Below are 24,048 nucleotides of genomic sequence, written 5' to 3'. Positions count from 1 at the left end.
AGCCATACATAAAAAAAAATAAAAAAATCCACATAAGAAGTAATCACCCACAAAGTAACATACTTGGTAACTCGTAAGCTGGCACGAGGTGTTAAACCCATGTGATAACGACTGTCATTTTCCGGCCACGCGAGGATAAAGTAAGTTACATTCATTCATTCATTCATTCATTCATTCAACTTTTGTTGACTAGAAGGGGGGGGGGGAATTAAGTATAATTTGTTTTTAAAAATAAACAGGACTGTTTTGAAAATTTACTTTTAATGTTTTAACGCAATTACCACAAGTGTGAGTTTAAGATTAACCCTCCTCTTCGAGAAGGCACAAGGGTAACAGCTGTGCCTTCTTGAATGTTGAACAAAAAGTCTTGTATGGTATTTCAGTGTCTTTACATCAATTGCCTTGGCCTACAATATTACATCAATTGCCTTGGCCTATTCACTTTACGGCCCCTAACAAAGTTTCCCTTCTATAGTGCTGTGTGGTTTTTCTGACATATTTTTGGGGAGATAGTAAATTTAGGCTACAGAAAGCTTTTCATAAAACTGCAAGAGAGTAAATAAGATGTCTAAATGAGATACTTTAGCAGCAAACCAAGAGCCATGGCTTTGTTTTCCACTAAAAAGTCACGAACTTTTGGTTTCTATCAAAAGTGTCTGAAATACACAGATTGTCACCTTATTGCATGCTATCACCGAAGTTTCCCGAAAGCTTCTAAAAAAATCGCAGAAAATAAAGAGTTGGAGTAAAAAAAAATTCGACTGTTTCAAAAATGCATGGGATTTACCATAAGAAAAAAATTCACTCAAATTTAATCGTTTCTAGTTTTTAAAATATTAAAGAAAACTCTTTAATATTTTAAAAGAGAAAATTATTTTGATTATGTACAACAAATGCTTCTTCTTCAAGAATATATAAAAATAAGTGTTAAACATTTTAATTTTTTTAATCTTACAGATTTTTTTTTATTTCAGATTGAAGTTGGCACAACAAATCTACCGCAAATTTCTAGGAAGTGATGCACCAAAATCTATATCAAATATAATCAAACAAGACACCAAACAGACTATTGTTACAAGTATTAAAAACGCTGCAAAGGTTTATAACTTAGTTAGTTTTACATTGCTTAGCTATGTACACAATGGGTCTGATAAAGTGCGTTTCTGCATTACTGCCTTATGATGTGGTTAATCACTAGAAAATAATTTATTCTAAAATTTACTTCGTTCTGTAACTTGTGTGGTTAAAACTACCAGTATATGTTAGTATTTTAAAATCACACTAAACTATTCTTTTCGGGTGAGGAAGTTTATTTTATATGTTGCACAAATCAATCAAACATTACATGAGGTTTAGTTTAACAGTTCTGCTTGTTATGTGCTTAACTATACTTTATAAATCATAGGCATTGTAAATAAAATTACCAAAATTGTTTTGTTTTTTTAGAAAAAATCTTGTGTAGAATTGGACATCTTTCATGAGGCAAAGAGTCAAATAGAATTATACGTGGAATCAACTTTTTATAAAAGTTTTCTTACAAGTGAAATTTTCTTTAAATATATCTCATTATCCGATACAACTAACAAATCACCTTCGAATGGCCAACCTCCTCAACCTAATTCTACTCAAACTTCCATCTCGTCTCAGTCGGTGAGATTACAACACTTTTGTGATAATAATTATACCATAACATTTGATTATTTTAATGGTGATATGTCGATCTTTGAGTTTTTTCACAATGCACATAGAATATTCTGTGTTTTAATTATCAGTAAGGTAAATCAAATTTCGTTTCGTGTGCAATATTACAGCAATTCCATGCGAGCTCGGCGTTCTTTTTATCACAAGATTTATGAAGTTAGATCAACTTGTATGTTATTGTTAATAATGTTATAATTCCATTTTTTCTGAGTTTTTATTGTTTGATAGTACCCACATAAATTGTATTGTAGTTGGAAATCATTCCTTTAACCAGTTCTAAATGTGAAATTCTCTGGTATCATCAACTATCCATTAGCTTAGACTATGATCCATTTGCCCCTCTCTTACACAAATGTGTTAATAAAAGTTTAAAATTGCTAGTTCAATTTATGTTTTATTTATTTTATTAAGTACTACTTCGTAACATGATTAATCTTTAGAATGTGCAACACATAGTAGATGCAACAAGTGATCAAAAAATCTCAACACAACCAGGTTATTTGCCACGGCTTGATGAAAACCAGGTTTGGAATCCAACGTAAGTAAATATGATTTAACTTAAAGGGGCCTACCAAAGAAAAATCAAATGTGATCTAATAAAGGTAATGCCAAAGTTTCAAAAACAAAACAGTGAAAATACCAGATTTTGTAATTAAAATCCAAAAATTCCAAACTTTTAACACCGAGTACCCCCCTCCAGATCCACCACTACCCACACACTTATTTACTGATTATTTTTTATCTCCTTGACAGTCGAAGAAACATTTCTACAAATGTTAGATCTCATCCATCTGATTCTTTAAAACGAACAGCAATAATTCGCTCTGTGAGAGAAAATCATATTTCTGTTGATCATGATGAATCGCATCGACAAGATGTTGTGAGTTTTCACTTTATTGATAACTTAATGTATGTTGAGAGCTGATGGGTAATTTGTCAATATAAAATTTAACAAAAATTGACACCTTTTGCTTGGTATCGTGTAATTCTCTTAACGGTTTTGGGCACGAATTATTACGCCATCTGTTGTGACACAACTGATTACGTGCGATGGTATGCCAATCAAAACTTCTCTCTTTATGTTTTAATTTAACTTTATCTGAATATAACACGTGTGATTTTCTGTAGAAAGGTGTGGACTTCTTAGTACTCTTACGGCTTACCCAATAAAACATTTTTTAGTTTAAGTCCTGGGCATATTTTGTTTACTCTATTTTCTTCCAATATAAAAGCACATCATGTAAATTAGAAATTATTTTGTGATATATAAAAAAACTTTTAACAACATGTTTAGCAAGCAAGGCAAAAGTAAAGACGTTATGGCCAAGATTTGGTTTGTTGAAATTTATAGTTACTTTATTTATAATATTTATTTGATAAAACATTTTGTTGAAATCGGTAATTAAGAAGTAATTTAATACAATGTATTATACATAGAATCGACCTGCAGCTCCATACTACACTGCCAACACATACTGGGTTCCACCAGCCTCCGCAATAGGTAGTGACCAAGCATCAAAGTCATCTGATGCAACATCTGACACGTTATCATGTCCTGACAACAGTAGTATTGATGGTGCCACTGCATATTCATCCTCACGAACAGGTATTTTTTTCATCCGTTCCAAGATTGGTGTAAATATTTTTACTCCTTATCCATTACTTCTAAGAAAAAATTATTTATATTGAGTGTTTGTATGTTCTTTGACTTTTATTGAGTCTTTGATAAAATTTTATTGTAAAGGTAATCAGAACCGAAAAAAAGGTAGTGCAAGTGTGATTGAGTTCTACTTATTATGTTCCCTAGATATAAATCTTTTGAAACGACGACTATCTTGCCAACATTAGTACACACACATAGAACATCTTAGTAAAGAAAAAATTATATTTCTGCATATTTTTATTTAGGGCATAAACGTTATATTCGAAATCAAATGAAAAAGAATCCTGCAAATGTTTTGCCAGAATGTTGCCATCAACCAAGAACTACAAGGTAGGATAGTTTTATTTACAATATGGATTATTATTGTAGTGTTTAAAAAGCCTTTGTTCCAATTTTTATTTTTGTTATTAACATAAGTTTTAATGCGTGCTTTATACAAATTTGTCTTCCTGCCTAAATGCGATAGCATCACACCAATCATAGATACACAGTACACACCTATGTTATATCCATCACCTTAATTCAAAGATAATTTTAATGTTCAGCATTACATATAATTTGTATAAAAATATAAATATTTGTATAAAAAAATTCCAAATATATTTTAAAAGTTGCTGTGTAAGCAATATATGGTTGGTGAAACACTTTAACGTTTCCAAATATATTGAACATGTTTTATTTGTAGTTTAAAATAGGTGTAATAGACAGTACATTATTTTTTTAAAACCGTATAAATGAAAACAGAACTAGAGGTGATGGTTTAATATATTCAGATGCAAAGATATACCAACGCTTGCTACGAACAACCCCGCTGCATTTTTTGAACAATTACGAATAAAACTTGAGAAGGTGTTGGAAGAACAGAAGCGTGTACGTGCGATGATGCAGAGGAATAATGAACCAAATGTATTTGATGAAGATATTGATGAGATGATGGAATCACATATTGCGCGGGTCATCCATAGTCCAGGGGAACATAACATACCTCCTATTCTATCAAGCACACGTCTTCCTATTTCAGCATCCACCTCTTATCCTCAACATAAAACAGAATCTTCAATATCAGATAATCAGCGAATGTCGGGTGTGATGAAAAAAGATCAATTGAGAAGAAAACCTGAAGTTCCTGCTGTTGGTTTAGTTCCTGGCATGGCACAAAATGAAGTTCCCGATATTCCTACTCCTGTAAGTTAATTTATTGGTCAATTTTATTCTTTGTAATGATATTTCAACAATTGATTAAGGTCACCTTAATCAGGAAGTTTTTTAAAACATCTTTTTAGCAAAATCTAAAATACAAATAAGATCTATTTTAGATTTATTTAATGTCTAGAAGAAACATTTTATGCATGGAGGAATATTTGAAATGACACTCAGTCACTCAAGTATTAATTAAATAGCATAGGTTTGGTTTTAGATTGTTTTCATAATTGATTATTAAGTTATATTGGTTATATAGATCTCTGTAATTGTTTGTCGTTAAAGGAGCATCATCTACTAGTATCCGATAAAAACAGTATTGGTTGTTTTCATCAAATTTAATAAAAATAAATTTTATTCCAAGGTGAATCCAGTTGACAAGAACCAGATGATCTGTGCATGGATTCAACAAGCTCCATCATCCAACCAGTAAGAAATGACAACAATTTTGTACCAGTACTATTTAATTTAAATTAATTAACTTAAAATATCTTAATCATGAATGTCTTTACACAAGTATATGTGCATGTCCAGCAGGGTATTTGTATTTAAAAAAAATGTGTTACTAAAATCAGGTCTCGAAAAAAGCATCAAAAAATGAGAAGATCCGTTGCAACAGACAATGAAATAATACCGGGAGGAATGCCCATTCTACCAGAGGATCGCACAGGTAATGCAAATTCATTTTTGTGTATAAAAGTGTCTTTTGTGTATAAAAGTGTCTAATTAACGAGTACTAACTGACCTTGGCAATGTAATGTCCAGACTATAATGTAAAGTAGCCTTACCAAATCAAACAAAAACCAAATCAGTGCAATACTTGTTCCCAAAACTGAAGGGTTTGGAATTTTCCGTAGAGGAAATTTTGTTTAAGAATCCACCACCAAAAAGACTAATAGATCGTTAATTATGAGCGGTTTTAATTCAAAGCAAGACCTTAAAATTAATAAATGTAATTTATCACTGGATTTTAATCCAGAAATATGGGATTGAGAACTGAGATAAATGCAGATAAAAGTCGCCGAAAAACACAATAAGAACAATTGTTAAGAACGAAAAAAAAGGTCTATATGACCACTAACGCGCTCAAATATAATATGATTTTAGTCAAGAGTTACAAAACATGGAATCTAAGAATCTAGTTAGGTAAAAATGACTAGAAAATAACAAGAACACCTGTTAAAATTTATTTATGGACAACTACTTGCCCAATAAACACAAAATATAAGCACCACTCGGAGGGTGTGAACCAGGACTATTACACTTACTTTAAGAGAAGCGAATCGATATACTACCAATATCAATCCTATGAAGCATCCAAACAACAGTTATGTATTGTTTGTGAAATTAAGAAGCGTGAAATAATGAATTCACAATACGATTAATGCAGCAGCATTAATCTATTACCGTGTAAGCCAAACGCATTCAAACCACTTCTCTTATATATGTTATTACAATTGATCACAAATGAAAACTTTTAGTTTGTGTATTTAGAGAAACAGAATCTCTCCCGTATTATGTTCTATTGTTTTTGCTTAAATTTTAAAATCCTTTCTCTCCCCACAGGTCTCACTTCTACACTTAGTTCAACTCGACCACACAGAACACCTTTAGTATTAGCCCAGGACATGATGCCGCCAATGGAACAACCAGATGTTAACACAACAATAGAAGAAGTAAAGCGACGATTAATTGAGGAAACTGACCGCAAAGAATTCTCCCCCAGCCACTCAGTTGAAACTCACGAAAGCAAAGCGGTCGCCCAAAGCAAAGCGGTCGCCCATGAATCAGTTTCTGATACAGACTCTTCCACCGAAACAGCAACATCGGCCAACACAATATCTGGGAAGGTGGATACAAGTAATGAAGCAAACAATACAACAGTTGTCTACTACCTCCCTCATGAACCTCTTGCGTACAAAATTCATATACCGCACTGCCCTCTTACACTTGGTCAATTCAAGTCGTATCTCACAAAACGAAACAATCAGAAATTTTTCTTCAAGCATTTTTCACCCGAGCTTAAACGCGATGTATTTTTCGAAGTTACGAAAGATAATGAAAAACTTCCGCTATGGGAAGACGTGGTGCTTGCTAAAATCGAGTATGAACTTTAAATTATTTTGTTCTTTTTATTGGATTAAGTTCTTGTATAGCAACAGCAATATTTTTCTGTTTTTCACGAGCAACTTTAAACTAAATGCACGTATTTTTCACTTTATACTGAAACCTTTTTAACGCGTGCTTTTGTTGCCATTTTCTTGAGAAAATAAATTTGAATATGTCGTTAATAATGAAACTACCTTTAGTTCGCAGTTAACCGATCTGCACCTAATACAATAGATTTGCATTGTAAGAAGAACAAAAGTCTTCCAACCCCCGCGGCGCAGCACACTTAGAAACAAATGAAGTGTTTTACATTTTCACATTGCAAGGATCTACGAAGTACAAATATGAGTGGCAGCTGTACAATTACACAGATAGTGAAAATATTTTCTGTGCTGATAGCTGTTCTTATTTTCGGTTATAATATATCATTCACGTTGCCTTTACTACGCTGGCAATACTATGTTAGAAGTGTCAAAATACGTTCTATCAGTTTACCCGTGAAAATTAGGTAAGGCAAACAGAAATTTAACCAAATATTAATTTTGGTTTTAATTGCGCCATAGTAAAGTTATTATTCACTTTACCAGTCCAATCACATCAGAGATATTCGAGAAGCAACAAGAGACACATTATTACAGTGAAGCTTTCCACGAGTTCCGATTACCAGAAAACTATTTAAAGAATGTTGAAAAATCTACAGCGACAAAATCTTTTATTATAAGGTAAGTCATTATATAATTGACAGATATGGTAATATATAGTAGTGTAGGGTAAGATGGGACATCTTTAGCACATAATATCCGAATATTCTGGCCGTGTTTTAAACAATTAACAACGGTCTATGGGAGTCGTAAGCATACGGTTTAATAATTCTTTGAACGTTCTTTGTTTACCTCCAGATGGGAAGAGAAAAAAAAGACTAAAAAATGTCCCATCTCCCCCCCTATCCCCGTACTATATATATTTAATATTATAATTAAATAGTACCCGTTTGATTTTCGCTGATCGTTTGTGCATATAGACCGAAAAAACTTATGCGCGCTTATGATTCGTTCTTCATGATAATCATTGTCAAGTCAACTGCTTCATCAATCGAACGACGTATGCTAATTCGACGAACTTATGGTTCCCTTCAAATGCTTAACAAACACAGGTAATGGAGTTAGAGGTAATTATAAAATTACCCTTTGAGCAAGAATTAAACTATTTTTTGTTTAAAGATTTTTTACTTTGTTCGTCGTTGGTCGATCTTTCAACAAAGAAACACAAGTTAAAATACAAAGGGAATCCGAAGAAAACGAAGATATTCTACAAGTCGATGCGGATGATACATACAAAGGATTACCAGCCAAGGTGTTGGCTTGCTACCAGTGGATATATTATGAGCTTGGTGATGTCAGCGCATTCTATGCTACGACAGACGATGACTGTATGGTGAATGTTGTCTCACTTTTTGTTTACTTCTCAACCAACACTGTAAAATTAAAATCTTCTGGAAGCATGTTTTGTGGATTCGACCACAGCGAGCATTTAACACCAAACAGGTAATCTTTTCTATGTTTTGCCTTTGCCAGCTAGGTGCTATAAAATAATAAAACACGTACATGACATTGGCAATAAATACGTGGATAGTGGACCAATGTGAAATTTCAACCAACGTTAAACAGCTGTTAAGACTGCTATGGTATTTGGGTTATTACTTTGCGTTGTGCCGCCTCTTGAAAATAATAAGTTATGAATCAAAGGGGCATACCAACAAAAAATATTTTTTTACCTAAAAGTACCACCAACTTTTCAAATAAACGAAACAGCTTCTTTAAAAAATACCGTGGCAATACTGCAAATCAAACCACTGCAGTAAAGAACTGGCCGTGCACAATGCATAGGATTTTCCATGAAATAAAGCGTTAATCAATTTTAACCGTTTCTAATTTCTAAACTTCTAATGAAAATTCAAAATTGTTTTTGAAATTGTTACATTGAAAGCTTCTTTTTTAGGAACACATTAAACGAAACAAAATTTAGACTTAAATACGTTTTAATATTTTAAATAAATAATACACACCAGCTTGCGCTGATTCAATTGTTTTTCGCGTATTTTCAAACTTAATTACACAAACTACCGGGTTTTTCAAAACATAATTATACAGCAGGTAAAATTTGGAAGCCATAATGAACATTTTAATATTAAAAAAAGAATGGAAATTAACCTATGTCTATTTGAAAAAATACGAAATAGTAGGGGTGGGGAAAGATGGGACACCTTATCGTTCTATTTTCTAGTCACATTTGGTAGTAAACAAAAAAGTTCAAATATATAATTATAAAACCGTATCCTTACGACTCCCATAAACCGTTAGTTAATGTTTAAAAAACATCAGGATATTTGGATATTCTATGCTAAAGGTGTTCCATCTTCCCCCACCCTACTATATAACAAAGTTTACATTTTATATATTCACAAAGAGGGAGTGTAAACATTGTAACGAATTCATTTTTTACTCCATGAGTTTGATTTAACGCAAATTTTAAGCGCTGTTTCGTGTATTGAACCTTTGGCAGTACTTTCAGATTATATTTGAGCATCTCTATCTATTTGTATAAATATCTTTCGTTGGTATGCATCTTTAACCTATACGCTTATAACAGTCAACAAAAACATTTTTACAGAAATAAAACTTCGAAATATTATGTTCCCCACCATGTGTATCCGTCGAAGACATATCCACAATTCTGCCATGGTGGAATGACAGTAATGCCGTTTACACTTTTATCAGATATTTATCAAATGTCTGAAATTACCAATCGAACTGGAATGGTTCTTGAAGATGTTTTTATCAACGGAATCCTCCGATATAAGTTGGGAAGGGGAAATTCAAACATTATACCTATGTCAAAATCTTATTTTGGCCCAATGATATGGCACCTTGGCCAATCGAACGCTGACGAATTACGATTTAAATTCACTTGGACTGCGGTGACCTCTTTACTGACTATTCGTGTTAACAACACAATTCGGCATATGGGTATTCTGCCAAGAAAATTTCGTGCACACATGACGAATGCGGTTCTTACCATGTTATAGATTTCTTTTCATCATACGATATTTCAACATTATTACTGTTGTTTGTTGTGAGTATTTGTTGTTTAATAAAAAAAAATAGCCAGACGTTCAAACAAAGATTTGTAATACAAATTTTGTGATTATAGTTGGGTGAGGAAAGTTTGGGACTCTGGGAATTTAAACTCGGTGTTGAACAAATACAAAACTTTTTCATTCGCTGAAAAAGTATATAGACGTGTTGGGAAGTATGGGACACCTTTAGCACATATCTAAATATCCGGAACTTAACAATTATTTTAAACAATTAACAGCGGTATATGGAAGTCGTGAGGAAACGGTTTTATGCTTGCATGTATAACAAAACTGCTGAAATTTTGTAGTTAAAATTATCAATAAAGTCGTTTAATAAAATAGGCTGTTCATACAGTTTGAAAATCTGAATGAGAAAAATGGACAGGGACATAGTTCATATGTAAGATTACGGAAGTGGCTTATGCGAAATACAGTAAAGCAATACCAAACTTGTGGCAAGAAAATGAAAACTTTGTTTTAACTTTATTTGTGTTAATAAAAGTTTAAACGCGTCTGTTCAATATTTAATAATTCGAGTTCTAACAATATCCATTATCGGTTGAACAATATCAATTCTTCATACAATATAACTTACGGTGGGTAAGTTGTAAAAAAATATAGCAGTAGGAGCAAGACAAATAATGTTTAAACTTGATTTTCAAAGAGTACAATATTATTTTGTTTTATTTGCGTATATTCCTGTAAAATTGCTATAAATGAAGATCAACATGGATTTTGAACTGTCCTTTCTTAACTCGCCACTGTCCCTTTTTACCCCGCTATTGCGAATCAATAAAATTGTATTCTTTATTAGAATAACAAAATAACATTGGTCTAAAGAGTTATTAATTAATAAAGGTATAATGTTACAAATTAATGGTAGCAATCAAATACCGTAATATATTATGGTATTATAAATTTTTGGCAGTATGTGCTCAAGTATCTCATCTTACCCCTTCCCACTATAGGCCTATCCGTGATTTAAATACTAGAATAGATTTATGTTGGCTAAACAATATTAGAATAATTTTATGTTGGCTGGAACTTGTCTCGTGGTGGTATTAAACTTAGTACATCAAAATATAAGTGTATTCGAAGAAAACAAAAAATATAAATTTACCCGTGATGATAGCAACTTTAATTCCTGAAATTTCCTCACAAAACAACAGTCAATTGTCCGTATGTTTTGTTGATGCTGTTGGCGATTTTGTTCTAAACGTGCTCCAAGCTACTAAAATGACGCATTTAGCTTTGAATTTAGTATACGCTAAACAATGAATTTATTATATGCTAGCTTGTATGGCTTAAAAAAGTAAAATAAAATTTACGTTTGAGGTTTGAAGGTTTGGAAACTTTTCTCTCGATTTCTTTTGCTCTCTTGGACAAGACATTCCCAATAAGATTAATAATTGTCGCAAACCAAGCCAACCCAGCAACCACCCAGATGATCACGGTCATCGTGGTGAATATTCCACCATGAGAACTAGGATCTACAAAGAAATTGAAAGAATGTAACTTTTCTTTGAGACGACAGCAGTCCGTGTAACACTTTCGCTCTGTTTAAATAACACTTCGTGCCCGCTTAAGAGTTACGACGTATATGTAACTTTGTAGTGTTTGTTTAAAGTTACAGTCTACTAAAACTTCTATTTCGTACCTGGAACGTAATCCCCGAAGCCTATCGTGGTTAAAGTAATTATGACGCAATATAAACAGTCCAGAAAATCCCAGTTTTCTTCATTTCCTACAAATCGGAGCAACATTGTGGGCATTACGACGTATAATATTAACCCAAGCAGGAAAGTAACCAAAACGCCAATGTATTTGGTGCGGGGACTGGAACCAAAAATGCTTCGACAACTCTGTAATATACAATCACATGTCATACAGACATAACAAAGAAACCAAATTCGGTTAACATTGAGTCTACTAACCTTTTTTACGTAATATGCCAATATCGCTCCCATCTTTGCAGCTAACAAACCAGTAAAAGGAATGAATATGAAGGCGAGTGTCAGAGAGAAAACTTTACCACCAGGTGTGTTTGGTACAACCGTCCCATACCCTGGTGAGACATTTATATGTCGAATTGTTATTGTTTGTACCGATATGCTGTACTCACCAATGGTGCTTGCTATGGAGAAACTAAGAAGTAATGCGTTGTTAAGTGACCAGTCCGGATGTGAATGGCTGTTATTAACAAGATGCGCTTTATATGCCACGACCACTTCCTACAATATTTAACAACATTTAATTGTGTGGTCTCTAGCTTAAAGTCGATACTTAGCAATTTACCGAGGTAATTCTACCTTAAGAAGAAAACGACGATCCTCTGTTGAAAGGCAGTTGTTGTGACTGGATAGAAACTTTTTTTCCAAGTTAAATATAAACCACTCATCCGTATAATTGTTGTCAGGGTGTTTCTCAATTAAAACAAATAGGTAAGCTGCAAGTATGTTAAGTAGGACGTAGAAAACCAAAGCAACCAGCACTTTCACGTTGCCTTTGAAAGTTGGAACAAACTTTTTTTTCTTATTAACACATTCTTTTTCTGCTGGTACGTCAGCAGGTTTTAGAACATCTGTTGGACTTGTGGTGTCGTCGGCAGACATATTATTTCCTCAACGTTGGTTTTTACTAAACTGAAAAAATAAACGTACTATGTGTAAAAAGTCAGACAACATGCACCCTAAAACGATTCTAAAACTTGCCTGATCGTAACAAGTTACCTTAACAAATCACCTGCACAGTGCACTGAAGCGATTCAGCGTTACGCTTTGTTAAATAAGACACGGATAAGCACACTCTATGCTTGACATTTACGGGTACATATAGCAGCCTAAGGCACACATCAGTCACTGTTGTGGGAGATTAATTATATCTTTTTTTCTCTTGATCCGACAATAATTTATTTTTTCTCCGCAATTTACAGCTAATTCGAAAGGAACGCATGTGGTTGTTGCAAGTATAAATAAACGGTTAAGAGGTCTATACATATATCAACGAAACGACAGTCTTAAAGATCACCCATTGTTATATTTATATATATATATATATATAGTAGGGTGGGGGAAGATGGGACACCTTTAGCACATAATATCTAAATATTCTGATCGTGTTTTAAACAATTACTAACGGTCAATAGGAGTCATAGGCATATAGTTTTATAATTTCCTGAATGTTCTTTGTTTACTACTAAACGGGGCGAGAAAATAGAGGTAAAAGTATCCCATCTTCCCCCACCCTACTGTATATATTTATATATATATAGTAGGGTAAGGGAAGACGGGACACTTGTAGCACACATAATATCCAAATATCTTAAACGTCGTTTAAACCAGTGGTTCTCAACCGCCGGTCCGCCAAATATATATATTACAATTTTATATCTCAATTGCAAAATGAAAGATTTTAAAGTCTTGTCTATTGATTGAAGACATAAAACATCAAATTTTATACTGATTTAGAACTTCGCCAATTCTGTAATTTGCAACACCGAAACATAACATAGAGTTCATGGTCTAGGCTACTTTGGACGTAATTCGATTTTGGGTTAATTTTTGAAGGTCCACCAGTCCGCAAAACTTGTTTCGAAAATTACTGGTTCGCAAGCTAAAAAGGTTGAGAAACACAGGTTTAAACAATTAATAACGGTATGTGGCAGTCGTGACGAAACGGTTTTACAATTCTTTGTTTTCTACCAAAATAAAAGGTGTTCCATCTTCCCCACCCTACTATATAGTACAGTGAAGATATTGCATTCGCTCAACACCGAGTTTTAATATTTAACAACAGAAACCTTCTTTCCCACGCACTTTGTTGGAGTGTGCGATTGCTGTCGAATAATAAAGTCCCATCTAAACAGTGTTATAAAGATAATAGCTGCCCACATAGCACGGAAGTGATATTCATTTATTTTAAACTTTCATATTTGTTAATGCTTGGCAGCTTGGTATTGGACAATCGTGACTGACATGGCGTGTCACGCCACAATAAACAACCATAATCATCTAAAATTTCAAACCAATGGTAATCTAAAGTCAAACAGTCAGCATGAACTAAAACGCAAGGTATATCTTAACATTAATTTATAACCAGCCAAAAAATCTCTTGACAAATTACCGATCTGAAAATAAACATTACGCAATATAAGAAATATGTAATCCCTTTTATGAACGAGTGGCACGTGACATAAAAACCTTAAGTTAATGAAGGTTCACAGGATTTCACTTAACCATCAAAAAGTAACGCATGTTAAAATATAATATAGCAATAAATAAGAGCATTTTCATTAGTGAAGCACGATTGTGGTTCGCAAATTACAAATTAATTGACATGAACTTCAAACAAACATATGTACTTGAAAAGTGTAAATGAAATCTGGTAGTGTAAATACGTACACAGCATCAATTGAGTTAGGAACAAGTTAATATGCAAAAAAAGCAACGAAGCAGAATTGACGTAACGATTCGTATCAAGGTTAGGTAATATTACCAGGTTGGCAACTGATTTGAAAAGGAACCATTAAGTGTTTTACAACGTGATGAAAAATTAAATAAATCAAAGAGAAGAGTTTTTTGGTTAAAAATTATAATAATGCAATTATTCAACGAGGTTATGCGCAGAAAGCTTAAGATATTTGTGCAAAACAAAAAGCAACATAAATGCAATCAGTACCGCAAGAAAATATACAACATTTACAATATGTATACAAAATAACACACAGTTCATGAAAATTAGCACAGCACTAACTTTCAACACATACAAAACCTTATTAATCTTAATCATAATTAATCATATGAAGTTCGTATTCCAATAGAAGTGATATGAACATCAATAAGAGTGAATTAAACTCAGGTAAACAATCATTAGTTACAAAAAACACAACCACCAGTTTTTAAATTAATAACAAACATAAACAACTAGGTAAATAATTTCATATCATATTACACTTCCCAATCACCAACGACCACTCTGACTAACAATACCCTTTGTGTGGTGAACTAATCTACTGTTTGAAAGCATGTTTGCTTGGTTTCCACGCAGGTGAGTTGAATCACGATTGCCACAATTTTGTAGCAAATTATCGAGTACTTGTTTACGTGAGTTATTGGGTAATACTTCAGGCGCTGGTTGCCTAGCAACACCACGTTCCACAGAGTTTGGATTGATGTTATTTGCATACAAGATGTTTCGATTTTTTTTTAGTTCTGTGACACAAATATTTGCATTTAATATCACTACATTAAAAATGTGCAGAGAAACCAAAATACAAATATTTTTACCTTCAATTGCCATCAGGATCTTTTTCTTTGGTCCAAATATTGTAATCCCAAGCTCTGTTAGGTCAGATTCAGTTAAAGTGAGGAAAGTTTGAAGATCAACCTGAAAGTTGATCAAAATTTAATGCAAATATAAACCTAACATGTTCGTTGTTTGAAGGAAACATATATCACCCATGGCACGCAGCTATATAAATGAAACAAAATCCCGCCGAAAGGTCTATTGGCGACTCCAAAAAAAACATAAGGGTTTCTTGGTAAGACACTGGACACTGGGCACTCATTGATAAATAGTGCTCTGAATCAGAAGCCAAAAATCTCCTCTCTTTAAGTTGTAGTCGATAGTTTAAAATTGATATTTTTGAACTAGTGGCTATGAATACATACCTCTTGTTTAGTAAAAACTTCACTATATTTTTCCAAGTTAAGATGACTAAGAAGGTCATGAAGCTCAATGCAGTTGGATTGTCCACCAAGATGCGTGTCGGTAAGTAAGGATAATGCTGCCTCAAGCGGTTGGTTGGCGATCACTCCTCCTGGAAGACGAGTTACTGAATCTCCTGGTGGATTGTTGGATGTTCTTTGTGGTCTGAATGTTGGTGGAGGAGTGGGATCATCATTTGGATGCGGGGGAGGGGGGATTGAATGGTTCATGTATTCTTTAGGAAGTGGGTCAACTAAAACATATAGTCAAATTTAGAACAAAGGATTATTTATTATGGCTAACAAAGAATCAAATACAAGCAATGAAAACATCAATAAACAATTAATAAAATTCTAATAACTGGACTCAGTTAACTTATAAGAACATTACATACAAGTAGAATGTTGTCTTCGCTTAGGAATAGCATTTGAAAGATCTCCCACTTTGGAATGTAAACTGTGCGATAGATTGTGATTGTTTCGTTCTCGCCATGAAGACAAAGCAGAACTTCCTTTGCTTGAGTTGGCAAGTTGCTGACTCATACCAAGGTATCCCGCCTCCGCTGACTTTTCTTCTTCATATACTTGACCATCTTCACCCTGGATATAAAGTACAATTACTGAAGTTTTAAAATTTAACTAATATTGTGATTTGAACTATGACCCTGCTTATTTAAAGTTCACTGTGAGTCAAATACATATCTTTGTTTGCTATGAAACATATTACACTAATTTTTTCTTGGATCGTATCATGAACATGTCATATAAAGGATCAAACCTCATAAGTTGTGGTTAGTTTAAGTTTGTATTTATCCTTCTCCTGCTTTAGTTGGTTGACTGGCATCGAATGAGAGAATCCAAGCCCAGACCAAGTGTCCGTTGGTTTACGAATCTCCGTTGCAACAGGTCGATGCTGCATCGCTTTGTAAGCTTCTTGTCGTCGAGTTTCATAATCATAGTCAGTCTAGTAAGGTAACAACGTTGGTTTTAACAAAACGTCACATCAAACCATGTATGTTGGTAAATGCAAGTTTCATACGAAGTTACCAACATTGGTGTGCCAGCTTTGTATTAATTTTCTCCTTCAATATTATTGCGGTTTTAGACAGTGTTATCAAATTATTTGGGTAATAGTAACTAAAGTTATGGAAAAAGTTTCAAATCTGAAAAAATCTACACCATAGGAACTTCTCACATTGGGGTTCGCAGAGAAAGACCAAATTAATAATTTTCATTAAAAGACTGAAGGTATTCAATCAACTGAAAATAAAAGAATATTCACCAGAGTTGAATGAGATGACATTGCTAGTTGCTCAAAACCAGGAGGGGGGGCCGGTGATTGAAAATACTTTTTCAACTCTCGAAGATCATCGTCATTGTTCGATTCAGCAGCACTTGTGGATGGTGAAGGTTTGTTGATTGATTTAATTTAATTATTCTTTAATATTAATAAAGTGAACTATAAAAAACAGTTGAATTTATTCTCATCAATATAATTTTTTAAATCATTGCTACCAATACTGTTAAAGGTTTAAGCAACAAAATGATTGAACAGAATGCAACAAAATTAGTGAAATAGTTGTTTTGGAACATGCCATGAATAGCAAACTTTTATAATTCCTTTTAACAGCCATCGACAATTTATTCATTGGGTGTAAATCACTGCCGAATGTGACTTTGTAATGTCGGTATGCAAATAAGTTGCCAGAAAAGCTTTATCAGTACTATACATGGTGGCAAAAGTTTCTATAGAAAATAAAAAATATTTACCTGATGTAAGCGTTCTTCACACCCTCCGATAAAGATGATCTTCCATCGATTGATCGATCATAGTTTGCGTGATCCGGATGCAAGTACTGCCCTCTTGTGGGAGAACCATGCATACGTGGTAGTGAGGAATGAAGATCAGCTGATGAGGATGACGAAGATGGACTTCGACGAGCAGCGTTTACTTGCTTCACTGTTGTCATATAGAAAAAACATTTAATTTTTTATTGTGAGAAACTTAATTAATAAAAATATGTTTATAAATACATATATAAGCTTATATATATGCATGGGTATTAAAAATTGTGACAACAAATAAAAAGGCAAACAGGAAAATGTAATTGTGTAATATTGAATACAATATAAGCACACCGTTACTCTAACTAATTTTAAAATAACAACATAAATAAAATTAAAACTGACCATAATTATCAGATGTTGATGGCTCAGATGGTTTGTCAGGTTTGCCGCTTATTGGAACATTTTGATCACTACCAGGTGAGGAGGTTTGTGAAGGGATTAAATTTCCTGTGCAATGTAGGAAATGGAAACAATACATTGAGAAGGTGTTAAGTTTTGCATCAATCTTACTTAAATTAACCTTTTTCTATAAAAGCATGCATGAAATTATACCAGAAGCACAGCATGATTTCTCACAAACATAATAACAGGGATTTTAGTTACATACATAACATAATATACTTGAAGGAGAAAATTAATACAAAGCTGGCATTATTCTTACAACCCTTCTTGGTAGAAATTAAAAATGTTATTTGTACCAGTTGCCTTACATAGAAAAAAACACCTAAACTAGAAAATGTAAAAACAAGACAATTGTTGTTGCAAAACTTACTTCTGTGACCGGAAGCTGAAAAAGTTTCCACGTCTAAGGAAGACCCACGAGTCTGCTTAAGTTTCTGAAACTTAATAATATTTTTAGATATTTATTTAGTTGGTATGTGAGATGGCAAAAATATTTTTATTACCTTTGTATTCACTTCATCTTGCGTGATGTTATCTGTGCTTATGCTGTGTCTGTGTAGAGATAAACTATTGGAGTTGCCTTTGTTGAACGAGTTGTTTGCCGACAGACTTCCCTCACGAAGATTTTGAACGTTTAGAATATGTCGTTGTAATCCACGTACATTGCTTGATATTTTAGCACTCTTGTTTTCATATGGGTAGTAGTTTGTAGTGTTAGGTAGACTTTCCTCAGACTCTGCCCAATTTTCGCTGACTACTACCGGGCTTCCATCTTGTTGATGAACGTCCACCCCTCCCCCATCCCTTGTGTATTGGTTTGGTTGTTCAAAACCACTGTATGGAGGATTCACATCATGAGAAGCAGACAGATTTTCTTTGATAAACTGACGAGCAACCTAAAGAAAAATTCATGCTGTATGAGGTGTGTTTATGTTTTAAATAAAAGTTTTTTAAATTACCAACAACAAACAATAAACTTTCTACATTCCCCATTGTTTAAGGAACATGGATATTAAAAAGATTCATACAAATGAAGGCTGAAGCAGTTACCTGCATATTCATGGCATTTGGTGATGCCAGTCGTTCACTGCTTTCCTGTCTGTGTTGCAGAGTTGGTGGAGAACCCGCAACACTGCTAGCTCGACTTGCATTTGCTGAAGCAATAACTGCAGCAGTGAGTTGTTGTTGAGCAGTTAGTTGAGCTTGCAACATCATGTGCTGTTGTTGTTGGGCTTGAATTGCAGCAACAGTCGCCTAAAATTAATTAAAGTTAATTATGACTGCTATAATTGCTCACAGTAAAAGTAATGCTTAATTTTCAACAATTATAACTAAAAAGATACTAACAAGCATTTAGAACTGTACAAATCATAGCTAAAAAAATTTTGTTTGGTAATAAGAATTCAACGTTCTTCTTTAACACTGAATTGTCAGCAGTAGATACACATAACTCCTAATGTCTACCTGTTGAGTCATAGGGTAGGGGCTTTGTGCAGGGCTTGGCATGCGATTATGGGACCAACTTTGCATCATAGGTGGAACGTTTGGTGTGCCGGTGCGACTGATTGGGCTCATTGCCCCGTTAACCAATGTCATATTTGGTTGCAAAATACCTGGTGATAATACTATTGTAGTTGGCTGATCATCTAATATAGTAATTGCTTACAGAACAGATAGGTATAACAATATGTTACATGTGTTGAAGTTTTTTGGGGCTAATGGGAATTGGTAGCTTTAAACGAATGTCTATACACATATTTTATTATAATCAAATTAATCATGTCAGATGCAATAATCGAAAAAAATGTCATATACCAATATACTGAGGTTGAACATGAGATGAAGGGGCATGAGTAAGTCGAATCAGAGGTGTTGATGTGACAGCAGGAGCTTGTTGTATTTGGATTGGTTGTGGTGATACAGGAGGTGAAGGTTGTAATCCCGTGGATGGCAGGTTGAGTAGCTGTCGACGAGCTTCGAACATTTTGTGGATGTTTCTTTCAACACTTTTCACAATTACCGACTGAAAAAACGAAGAAATAGAGTATTTATTATTAATTTCCTATTTTAGTATTTTTCGTTTTAAATTTATATACTATTACTTCAGAGATAAATTGTGGTATTTTCTGCCTATTAAACACACAAACTGCAGTATTGGAACCGAATCTCAATGTTACCACCAGCTATTTCATTTTAACAAGATAATATTTTTAATTTGTGGTAAATATATATACATATAAATTAAATATACCTGCAAAGAGTTATTACTACTGAAGGTGATTAAAAGTTTTACCACTAGGAAATTTATACATAATATAATAAAAGTAAGTGGACATGTTAAACATGTGAGTCACACAACATTGGGAAAAACACATTATATTTTCTCTTTTGTAAGTGAATAGGCAATAGCATACAAAGTCAACCACCTATAACCAAGCAAACATGTCATTTCCTCCTTATAATATGCAGTTGAATGTAATTTAATTCAATTCAGAATAAACCACATACTAAATTATCATGCAATTGAAAAAACGGATTTAGTAGGAAACTAATAGGATTTTCTATTTTCAACTTTTCCGAGTTCTACAGAACTTAGGCAGAATAAAGTAGATGAACGGATTCTTACTTTACTTGGTTGTTTAGGTTTCATTTTAATGCTGATAAAAACATCGAGTAATTCCATAAGCTGACTGTTCTTTATTGCTTCTTCTGTAGCTGATTGACTTTCATCTTGTTTCATATCAAACATAAGCACAAGGGGAAGACAACCCTATATTTCAAAATAGAAAAAAACATTAATCAAATAATTTTGTGTAACAATGTTATTCAGATCACCTTCCTAAGGTCAGAAAGTAAGTACTTCATACTGTTACCCATAATAAATATGCCACAAGAGGTCTATTGAATTCAAAATAAGCGTGACAACAACTGTTGATACAATCAACAAACTATTTTTGGTTTCCAGTAGTTTCCATTAAATCAAACGAGCAGAAGAAACATAAATACCATCAGTCTTCCTCGTGACATCACTACAGCTTCAATTGATCCAGTGATGAAGATGGTGCTCTTCTTTGGTAATGAGTTTGGATCCGGAAATCGAATCTATGGATAAAAAATAATCTCTAAACAACATTTCAACTTATTATGGTAAATTAGGAAAGGCTTTAAGTGTTTTTAACAAGAGAACAATTTACAATGATAACAAACCAAGTACTGAACACAATCGTCATTTGTTGGTTTAATAATATTAGCATCGACCTTAAGTTGTTGTGAAACACAGGTTAGCTTGGAATCTGCAAACTCAGATTAAATTCAACAGAATTGTGAGATACCACATACCTGACATACTACGATTTCTATTGTTTAAAGATTACAACATTTAGTATACCAAGGAACTGCTTCCACCAACCAAAAATAACATTGGTAAATGGATACGAACAATTTATAACAAATTAGTTCTTAAATCACGTTTAGTTTAAATGACAAATATGAATAACAATTGAAATTAAATGTTTAAAAATGTAATAATGACAATGTTAACATATACGAAGAATAAGGGTTTAAAATACGTAAATATAAACTCCCGTTATAACCTTAATACCAAGTTATTTCAAACTATTTCTGTAAAAACAATATCTTGGTTGCCTGGGGCATTTCATGACTGAAAATATGTAATCAAGTAAATAAAGAAAGTAATCCTTGAGGTGATAATCACACTGCATGGTGGCTCCGGTATAATAACATGCTTATGGGAATAGTTATATATGATTACCTGAGCTCCAGTCTTGTGCATAATATCTTTTACATTAGCGGCGTCTTTTCCAAGCATATACAAATGTTGTTGAGGTGCAACTTCAATTTGTGATGAAACTGGTACCTGCAAAATAGGGAATTGAACTTAATATTCTGTTATAATATATTAGACATAAAAAAAACTATAACAATAATTAAGTTTCATATTAAATAATATTTCAATTACCAGAGAACTTACCACACCACCTGTCAAATGACGCATAAGTTTGTTTGCTCCTTCCTAATAAAATAAAGAAATGTTATTTACCAGCATAAATATTAAAAAAGGGTATATTTTTGTGATCTTTACACTACTTTAATGTTAGGAATTAGGAGAACAGCATGAATAAGATAATGGAATAAAAAAATTACTACAAGAGCTACCTTAGCTTTAAATTATATCAATATGCATATAACACAACTTACTATGAGACCCGAGACATTATCATTAGAGCCGCGTATCGTGCAAGTTGTGCAGTAAACTTTTGCTCTTTGTTTAAATTGAACGCTGATATTATACGTGAGCACAATTTGTTGAATAGGTGGTGAATTCGGATCAGGAAGCGCACCAGACAATGATATATCGAAGTTGATAATAATTGGAAGAAGATCCTGTTATAATATATTGTTTAAAATAAACAGTGGAATATATTGATGATTATTCAACTTTCAACATACTCTTATCTTGGAACGAGCAACTTCAACACCCATCGGTTGTCCAGCAATAGAAACCTATAAATAACATAAATGGTGTTCTACATTTGCACACAAGTACTATTCATACAATGTTGCAGCTTTAAAAATGTATAATAATACAAATTATACAACCAAGAATAAAAGTTTCAGCAACAAAACAAAGTGTAAATTTAATGTAATACAAATTAAAATGCAACTTATTAATAGAGAACTTGTTTTAACAAAGAGTCACCAACATCATCAAATAATAAGAAATTGTAATTACTTGGTTGCTTTTCTCAGCAGAACTATTTCTATTTGAATCTGGAAAATGTATGTGACATCCAGTCTCTTCCATCACTCGCTTTATATTGTTACCACCTGCATTTAAATATTAAAACATTGGTTTAATACCAACATCTTATAAACCTTTTACCAAAATATCTTGTTGCTCAAATAAAGAACATATAGAAAAATTTAATCTGTTACAGTACTTCATTAGGCATTTAATATAATATTTTCAAAAATATAACTGCATAAAATTGAATAATCAAAATGTAATTTGTCAAGACGTAATACGGCTCTAATCAACCAAGGGCTTGCTGATATATAGATCGGTTAAGCAACAGTTTACTATTGACTTCACAAAAATAAAAACTGGTTTACATTTAATCGGTACAATTTATTGTATTTTCCTGACTTAGTGACAAATAAATAATCAAACTTCAGTTGAATGAAGTAGAAATAATTAAGATGTTTCACCAGTTGCACCAAATGGTAACTTGTATTTACCTTTCCCAATCACATGAGAATGTTCAGTATGAGAAACATCCATTTTCAAAGTGACTCGCGTACATTTTGTATCTAGAACCTGCATTACCATTTCTTTTGCTGTTGAAACGTTTTCTTGTTTGCCACAAACTTTAATGTGAGGATCTATAAGATATGAAATAAATTGACCTACAATGCAGTAACCAGCGTAATCAACTTTTTTTTATTTCAATTTTTGTCTATCAGTACGAGTATAAACTATACTACATCACGCACTAACGCAGTGTTAGTTCAATACTTGCCAAGTTATCATGGGTCAGTTGATGTGACAACATACAATAAAAAAAATAATGGAATGCACTGGTCATTTTTTAAAAAAATTGATCTTGAATAAAAAATGAACAGATACGTATCCTTAAATTTATAGAAATATGAAAATTTAGACAAGCTTTATTCAAGCATGACAAAAGCAAATTAAAATACAACTCAGTTTGTTGACACGTCTCATTTCAATTCATTCAAGTTAAACCATCTATTCATAACACTTGTAGCAGAAATGAGTAAAAAGGTTTTTATTTGACTCAGTCAGTGAGACCTTATAATAACAGAAAATGATTCAGATAATAATAATACAATGTGTAATATATAGGCTTGGCCTATATTGTAAATTAGTATATAAAATGTTGTTGAACTAATATATAGTGTAAAAAAACATCCAAACTTTTAACCAAGAACTTATACCACATAAGAATAAAACACAATAAACCAAGGATGGAAATGAACTGCAATGTTATTGCTACAGAGTGCTTAAGTGCACTTCATTTTCAACATTTCATCATTGCCGAAGTTAATATCCACTATTGCGACACACGAGAGGAACTAAGAGCACTTAAAACTTCTGAATTATTTCTCAAAACCGATTGGTAAGCTTAACACTTCTTCAATACATAACAAATTTAAATATTATCATGTTTCATAATGCTAAAAATACTATAAATAAATTACATGAGAGGAAGGAAGATAATTAGTCTAAACTATAATTAGTA

The 24,048-nt window shown here is 33.0% G+C and overlaps 4 protein-coding genes across 7 annotated transcripts in view; 2 read left to right on the top strand and 2 right to left on the bottom strand.

Moving 5' to 3' along the window:
• axin (protein) overlaps positions 1-6,855 on the top strand; it is a 9,225-nt gene extending 2,370 nt beyond the window's left edge. Inside the window, 10 exon segments of the mRNA NM_001078192.1 lie at positions 975-1,098; positions 1,447-1,650; positions 2,142-2,239; positions 2,455-2,581; positions 3,139-3,307; positions 3,610-3,694; positions 4,138-4,549; positions 4,929-4,993; positions 5,140-5,234; positions 6,131-6,855. Coding sequence (NP_001071660.1) covers positions 975-1,098; positions 1,447-1,650; positions 2,142-2,239; positions 2,455-2,581; positions 3,139-3,307; positions 3,610-3,694; positions 4,138-4,549; positions 4,929-4,993; positions 5,140-5,234; positions 6,131-6,681 — 1,930 coding nt within the window. The 3' untranslated portion in view covers positions 6,682-6,855.
• A 125-nt stretch (positions 6,856-6,980) lies between these two features.
• On the top strand, positions 6,981-9,854 carry LOC100181994 (beta-1,3-galactosyltransferase 1-like). The gene is made up of 5 exons (XM_002127050.5): positions 6,981-7,181; positions 7,261-7,395; positions 7,695-7,826; positions 7,894-8,217; positions 9,344-9,854. Exons 1-5 carry the CDS (start codon positions 7,018-7,020, stop codon positions 9,756-9,758), a joined length of 1,170 nt encoding a protein of 389 aa, XP_002127086.3. The 5' UTR covers positions 6,981-7,017; the 3' UTR covers positions 9,759-9,854.
• On the bottom strand, positions 9,847-12,841 carry LOC100179668 (potassium channel subfamily K member 2-like). 3 transcript variants are annotated; one of them, XM_026839789.1, is made up of 7 exons: positions 12,119-12,839; positions 11,932-12,040; positions 11,744-11,874; positions 11,467-11,671; positions 11,138-11,299; positions 10,930-11,040; positions 9,847-10,588 (listed from the first exon to the last, which is right to left on the bottom strand). In XM_026839789.1, the coding sequence occupies exons 1-6, from the start codon at positions 12,419-12,421 to the stop codon at positions 10,979-10,981; spliced, it is 972 nt and encodes a 323-aa protein (XP_026695590.1). In that variant the 5' UTR covers positions 12,422-12,839; the 3' UTR covers positions 9,847-10,588; positions 10,930-10,978. The 3 variants fall into 3 exon arrangements, with proteins under 3 accessions (XP_026695590.1, XP_018666947.1, XP_009862324.1); XM_018811402.2 differs by having other exon boundaries at positions 9,847-11,037; positions 12,119-12,841; XM_009864022.3 differs by having other exon boundaries at positions 9,847-11,040.
• Positions 12,842-13,882: 1,041 nt separating this feature from the next.
• The window catches only part of LOC100175731 (protein bicaudal C homolog 1-like), a 13,647-nt gene continuing 3,481 nt past the window's right edge, over positions 13,883-24,048 (bottom strand). Inside the window, exons 4-24 of one of the 2 annotated variants that reach the window (XM_018812365.2) lie at positions 23,024-23,167; positions 22,518-22,612; positions 22,235-22,288; positions 21,983-22,168; positions 21,756-21,797; positions 21,537-21,641; positions 20,771-20,866; positions 20,391-20,534; positions 19,580-19,787; positions 19,229-19,377; positions 18,815-19,018; positions 18,268-18,660; positions 18,135-18,198; positions 17,705-17,809; positions 17,285-17,474; positions 16,797-16,908; positions 16,293-16,478; positions 15,910-16,114; positions 15,479-15,768; positions 15,095-15,194; positions 13,883-15,019 (exon numbers count right to left, since the gene is read on the bottom strand). In XM_018812365.2, coding sequence (XP_018667910.1) covers positions 14,769-15,019; positions 15,095-15,194; positions 15,479-15,768; positions 15,910-16,114; positions 16,293-16,478; positions 16,797-16,908; positions 17,285-17,474; positions 17,705-17,809; positions 18,135-18,198; positions 18,268-18,660; positions 18,815-19,018; positions 19,229-19,377; positions 19,580-19,787; positions 20,391-20,534; positions 20,771-20,866; positions 21,537-21,641; positions 21,756-21,797; positions 21,983-22,168; positions 22,235-22,288; positions 22,518-22,612; positions 23,024-23,167 — 3,323 coding nt within the window. In that variant the 3' untranslated portion in view covers positions 13,883-14,768. Of the gene's footprint in view, positions 15,020-15,094; positions 15,195-15,478; positions 15,769-15,909; positions 16,115-16,292; positions 16,479-16,796; positions 16,909-17,284; positions 17,475-17,704; positions 17,810-18,134; positions 18,205-18,267; positions 18,661-18,814; positions 19,019-19,228; positions 19,378-19,579; positions 19,788-20,390; positions 20,535-20,770; positions 20,867-21,536; positions 21,642-21,755; positions 21,798-21,982; positions 22,169-22,234; positions 22,289-22,517; positions 22,613-23,023; positions 23,168-24,048 lie in introns of both variants that reach the window. The other variant, XM_026838932.1, reaches the window with a different exon arrangement.

Source organism: Ciona intestinalis, chromosome 1 (assembly GCF_000224145.3).
Source record: "Ciona intestinalis chromosome 1, KH, whole genome shotgun sequence".
In the NCBI taxonomy this organism is placed as follows: domain Eukaryota; kingdom Metazoa; phylum Chordata; class Ascidiacea; order Phlebobranchia; family Cionidae; genus Ciona; species Ciona intestinalis.
The sequence above is the reverse complement of the archived record's forward strand: the minus strand, read 5'-3'. Positions and strand labels throughout refer to the sequence as shown.

Bases quoted from the DNA above. Each gene is read 5' to 3' on its own strand.
- LOC100181994 (XM_002127050.5), top strand. From the start codon at position 7,018: ATGAGTGGCAGCTGTACAATTACACAGATAGTGAAAATATTTTCTGTG. The intron at 7,182-7,260 runs GTAAGGCAAACA...TCACTTTACCAG, and splicing joins AGTTTACCCGTGAAAATTAG to TCCAATCACATCAGAGATAT. The intron at 7,827-7,893 runs GTAATGGAGTTA...TTTTGTTTAAAG, and splicing joins CAAATGCTTAACAAACACAG to ATTTTTTACTTTGTTCGTCG.
- LOC100179668 (XM_009864022.3), bottom strand. From the start codon at position 12,421: ATGTCTGCCGACGACACCACAAGTCCAACAGATGTTCTAAAACCTGCT. The intron at 11,875-11,931 runs GTGAGTACAGCA...ATGTCTCACCAG, and splicing joins CTCCATAGCAAGCACCATTG to GGTATGGGACGGTTGTACCA. The intron at 11,041-11,137 runs GTAAATTTTATT...GCGTCATTTTAG, and splicing joins CAAACCTTCAAACCTCAAAC to TAGCTTGGAGCACGTTTAGA.